The sequence below is a fragment of the Arachis duranensis genome, unplaced genomic scaffold (assembly GCF_000817695.3).
Source record: "Arachis duranensis cultivar V14167 unplaced genomic scaffold, aradu.V14167.gnm2.J7QH unplaced_Scaffold_165934, whole genome shotgun sequence".
Lineage (NCBI taxonomy): Eukaryota > Viridiplantae > Streptophyta > Magnoliopsida > Fabales > Fabaceae > Arachis > Arachis duranensis.
The window spans coordinates 1,739,888-1,745,497 of NW_026264258.1; the positions used below are offsets into that span (position 1 = coordinate 1,739,888).

Below are 5,610 nucleotides of genomic sequence, written 5' to 3' on the forward strand. Positions count from 1 at the left end.
ATTTATTTTTCAGTTTTAAAATTAAAAAATAATAAATTTACTGATTTTTTTTTACTTGATATTGCTGGACTTTATTTTATTTTTTTAATTTAAATAAAAATATTAAATCTTATAATCTAAAAATATAAAAATAAAAAGTTAGGTTTTTAAATTTTTTAATTTTTCTAAAAATATTTTTTTATTTTTTTTATTCACCGGATAATGCTACACCCGGAGAATTGACTTTCTTTGCTACACTTGTTTACAAATTAAGAGTAAATTAATTTAAAAAAATAAAATTGTTCAATTTTTTATTTTTTTGATATTCTTAGAATTTTTTATTTTTCTACAATTAGAAAAAAGAATTATTTTTTAGTTTAAAAATTAAAAACTAATAAATTTACAGATCTGTTGTTTACAAGATATTGCTGGCCTTTATTTTATTTCTTAATTTTAATTAAAAAAATTTAATCTTACAATCTAAAAATATAAAAATAAGAAATTTAGGTTTTTAAAATTTTTAAATTTTTAAAAATATTTTTTATTTTTTTATTCATCGGATAATGCTATACCCGGACAGCTGACTTTTTTTTATGTAATTGGTTACAAATTAAGAATAAATTAATTTAAAAAAATTAAATTTTTTCAATTTTTTATTTTTTAGATATTCTTGTAATTTTTTATTTTTCTGCTATTAGAAAAAAATACTTTTTTTAGTTTAAAAATTAAAAAAATAATAAATTTACATATCTGTTGTTTATTGGATATTGCTGGACTTTATTTTATTTTTCTAATTTAAATAAAAATATTTAATCTTATATTCTAAAAGTATAAAAATAAAAAATTTAGGTTTTTAAATTTTTTATTTTTCTAAAAATGACTTATTTTGCTGCAGTCTTTATAAACCGCGGTGGGTTACATGGTTTTACATTTAGTGCACCTTCTTCATAAACCGTAGTAACCTACTACGGTTTATACCTTCCACGCCCCCTTCATAAACCGCTGGAACCTCCCACGGTTTATAAGCATCTAAGTTTCCCCATAAACCGTCCCAGCCTGCCACGGTTTATGCACAATTCAGAAACTGTGGTGGGTTGCCATGGATTACATAGAATAGGGTTTTGCACGTGCACGTAACAACAATCCGTTTTGCACATTTAGGTAAAGGATTCTATCATTTTATTTATATAAGTAAATTGCCCTTCTTTTTATATCGACCGTGAATAATTATAAAAAAACGAATATAATTACACAATTACATAAGTATATCAAAATTAAACTCTTATTATTACAAAACTAAAATTCTATTCACAAATCTTAAATTGAAAACCTCATTTAAATTAAGATAATATTAAAAAGTGAGTCACTCTATTATACCGATTGAAGTGGTATAGAGAGAAAAATAAATTTCTTTTTTATAGTTATCTTTTATTATTTTATTGTTATTTAAAGTGTGGATTCTATTTTTTTTAATCTCTTTTTTATCTTATAAAAAAGATCTATCAACTTACATCTTTATTATATAATTCACCTTAAAACGTATATGATGTACTTAAATAAACACAACAATGATTTTAATTAATGCAAGCAACTCTTCCCATTATTATTACACTTATAATAATGTTCTCCTAATTAAGGATCATTGACCCTTACTACTCAAATTGAGGACTTAATGACTTATGAAAAATGGCATGAGAATTAAGAATAATAGAATATATATAATAATCATAATTAATTTTCATAATAATTGTGGTCAAAAGAAGTCTTTGATTTTGTGATCAAGAATCAAAGAACTAAGCACAAAATAAGCCTTTTGAGTAGGATGATAACTATCCCAGAAAATGTAATCGGAGTCGTTGGAACATGTGTTAAGGCTGTAACGGTTGCACAATATGCTCACTTCTATGTTCCCTGTACCACAGCATCCTTTCTCTACCTCGGCAAAACCTATGAGCCATCAAAACTAAAATTATTATCCAAAAAGGTAATAATAATTTATTACAAGTTACAAGAAACTTATTCAAAATAGACCCTATTATTCTTAGATGCTCCTTGTAAAATAAGTACTATACTTTTTCTAATTAAATAATTTTAAATTTCTATTTGTTAATTTTATATCAATAGTAGTTTAGTTTTAGAAGGATAACTTGTTAAATAGGTTAATTATTTTTTTTGGGAAATATTATAAAAAAAATAAAATTCTAAAATTTACTAATTTATTTGTTACTTTTAATAGTAGGTTATTTTTTAAAGAGCACTATATTTTTTATTTTTTCTAAAGTGCATTAGTATTCACTATTTAATAGACTTGGTAAAATACATAGTACTTTTATATGTAACAATTTTTTTAGGTAGTTAAAAAAAGTTAAAATTGATTTTTTAATAGAAAATACTCTATAAATATGTAAAAGGTAATTTAATGTATTTCATATATATTGGAATTAAATTTTTGTTACTTTCATGCATACCTACCTACAAGATGAAATATCATATAAATAAAGGGAATTAATTGATTGATAATGGAAACCTTTAAATATTATATGACTTATCAATGAGCAACAACAATGATGTGCTATTTTTTCTTTATTATTTATTAATACACAAGTGTTATTCTACAAAAGTAATGTCACATATCATGTACAAAGAGTATTAATTTCTCCTCGGCCATGTCTCAACTATATTTTTCCATTTAAGTTGGTAGTTGAGGGTATTCTCATGCTAATTATTTGTGAGTCACATGGAAAGTGCATGAAGGAGCAACTAAGAGTAACACATACCCCCAACAATTATATGAACAGGGAACAACTAAAATTACAACTTAATTTTAGTTTAAGTTGTGCTTTAAATAACAATTAAATTAAACTATGTTTATGTTAATTCATATAATAACGAATTTCATTTGATTCGACACGGCAACAAAAGTAGATAATAACTACAGCTTATTAGTAGCGGTTTTGACAATTGTCACAATCTATTATCTTTTTGTAGTATAGGAATCGATTATTTTGTCTAAAGTGAAGATTCACATGCAGTTATTTTCATGTGTAGTTGATAGTTGAAAACTATTAGACAATGATTTTGTCAAACTTTTTAAATCATCTGACGATTCTCAAATATCAACTTTATATAAAGATATCTGCATGAAAATTTTTACTGTTGTCTAATATCAAGTGAGGATATATTTGTTTAATATCTCATAATATGTAGCTTTTTATTAAAAAAATAAAAATACTTGAATGAAATTGTGATGAATTAAATAGTAGTGTATATATGATTACCATATTTTGTAGGGTTTTGAAGCATATCAAGGAATGGATTGTAGGAATCAAGATAGACAAATCTAGCATCTGGAAACTTCTTTTGAAGTGCATCCATTTGGTTGGAGAGCTTTGAGTTAAAGAGTATTGCTGCTTGGTTTGTAGAATATGAACATGCTCTAAGGATGCCTCCACTAATTGTTCTTTGTGAGGGCACACAACCTATAACTGGTACACCAAACACTCCAATCCTTCTTGCTCCTAATTTATAAAGTTCCTATAATATCACAATATCAAGCTTCATATATATTAAAAAGAAATTTCTCTAAAATAATAATAATAATAATAACAATAATAATAATAATAATAATAATAATAATAGAAAGATATATACAATAAAATCTATTAAAAAAAATTAAAGGAAATTCTTTTGAGATGAATACTCAAATACGGATTTTCATGTAAAATTGATAGTCAAAAGACGTTAAATAACAATTTAGTCAAATATGTCAAATCATCTAAGGAATATGAATTATTAACTTTACATGAAAACAACTGCATACATGTGAATTTCTATATTCTTTTTATACTTTTTAATCTATTTATAAGGGTATGAAAAACTTTCATATATTTAATAGTTATCATTAAATTGTAATTCTTTAACGTAATTAAGAAAATATTTTAAAATTTAGTGAAATTTTTTAACCTTGAATTATTAATAATAAAAATATTCTTAATTTTAATTTATGGTAAGCATAGGATAAATCTCTAAACCTAAAATTTCCATAAAATTTAGACAAAATAACAAAATTATTCTTGTTTGGTACAGTGATTTTGGCAGATGTGTACAGCAGAGAAATTCAAACAATAATTAAATCCATGTTTCATGTATAAATAGCATAGTAGTTCGTCTATGTTTGTTTATTCATATTCCAAATTTGTTCATTTCATATTTGAAAAAAGAAAAGGAATTTTAGCTAGCAATGTATTGGAACTAAGACTACATACATATAAACAGTTTAAAGAAGATGCAACTGCCACACTGCTAGACCTAATTTTGACAAATTACATATATAGTATGAAATAGTAACATAACCTAAGATTGGAAAAAAATTACAACTATAATTTAGCATTGCATTTATAAGGTAACTAATAACTTTGGAATGAACAATATTCAAGCACATGCATTGGTATTTTCAGCATCAAGAAATTCGTAAAACAAAAATTTTCAGCCAAAAACAGTCAAAATTATTTTTTACTTTATTTAATGTATCTTATAATAAATAAATGTTAAATAAAATAAATTTAGACTGCTTAAACTTTTTTTTTCTCCCTAACATACCGATTCAGCATAATATATAGTTTTATAACTAATTATCTTGTTACTACATAAATTAAATTAAATGTGGGCGTGTCTTAAATAATTATATCAAACCATACCTGAAAGAAATTTGAGGCTTCAGAAGCCATAAAATCTGTGTATGATGGAATATCATACTGAATTTTTCTAAATGGTGTCTGAACGTAAGTGTTGGCAATGTCATCACTTCCTATGCAAATTATGTATATACTCTTTGATACTATCATTGATGTTCTGTTTTCTCCAACTGCTTCCTTAATCTTGTTTATGTACTCCTTAAACATGTTTAGTTGTTCTGTTAATGATATCACAGACTTACAATAAAAAGGACACAAAGTAAACAAGAGTTAGGTTTCATATATATCATATGCTTAAGAAAATTAAATTATTCAGAAAATGATAGATATTGTAGAATAATGAAAATAGGGTGTTTATATAAAGTTGCATAAATAATTGATTTATTTACCATTAATTTGGATGTTAGAGGATCATATCCGGCACCACCGGAGGCGAAGCTTACGCCGGTGAGGAGATCTTCAAGTAGCAAATTCGGATCAAGGTAAGGTGGTAAGAGTTTCTTGACTCCGAATCTTGCAGCTGAAAAATTAAAATTAATATTAAAAAAATAAAACATATTATTTTGTTAGGTTTTATGTATTCATAATTATAAAACATGCATAATTGTAGATTTAAGGATAATTTCTTACCAATGATATCTGATGGGACTAATCCGTTGCTGAATCTTCCAGTTGGATAATTTCCATTACCAAAATCTCGTCCATATGGTGAGAAATCACACTTGACAATAGTACTGATATAATTGTTGTTGCCGGAATCAACTATGGAATCTCCAAACACAATCACTGCTGGCACAGTTTCATTGTTTGGTAGATTTTCAGCAGAAACATGTTGGAATAATATGATGATGGCAATGATGAGAATGGAAGAACAACACCAAAGAATTGCTTGAGACAATTGAAAAAGAAGCTTTTGCAAGAGTAGTGATGGCCTCAT

General features: G+C 25.2%; 1 protein-coding gene across 1 annotated transcript; it reads right to left on the reverse strand.

Moving 5' to 3' along the window:
* Nucleotides 1-1,694: 1,694 nt before the first annotated feature.
* LOC107478119 (GDSL esterase/lipase EXL3-like) lies at nucleotides 1,695-5,610 on the reverse strand. Its single transcript, XM_016098270.3, has 5 exons — nucleotides 5,304-5,610; nucleotides 5,063-5,193; nucleotides 4,677-4,910; nucleotides 3,258-3,513; nucleotides 1,695-1,926 (listed from the first exon to the last, which is right to left on the reverse strand). Exons 1-5 carry the CDS (start codon nucleotides 5,608-5,610, stop codon nucleotides 1,733-1,735), a joined length of 1,122 nt encoding a protein of 373 aa, XP_015953756.1. The 3' UTR covers nucleotides 1,695-1,732.

Excerpts from the sequence above, each read along its gene's own strand:
- LOC107478119 (XM_016098270.3), bottom strand. The coding sequence starts at position 5,610 with ATGAGGCCATCACTACTCTTGCAAAAGCTTCTTTTTCAATTGTCTCAA. Across the intron at positions 4,911-5,062 it reads CTCTAACATCCAAATTAATG|TCTGTGATATCATTAACAGA; the intron begins GTAAATAAATCA and ends TTTTATTGTAAG. Across the intron at positions 1,927-3,257 it reads TCAAAACCCTACAAAATATG|GTTTTGCCGAGGTAGAGAAA; the intron begins GTAATCATATAT and ends GATGGCTCATAG.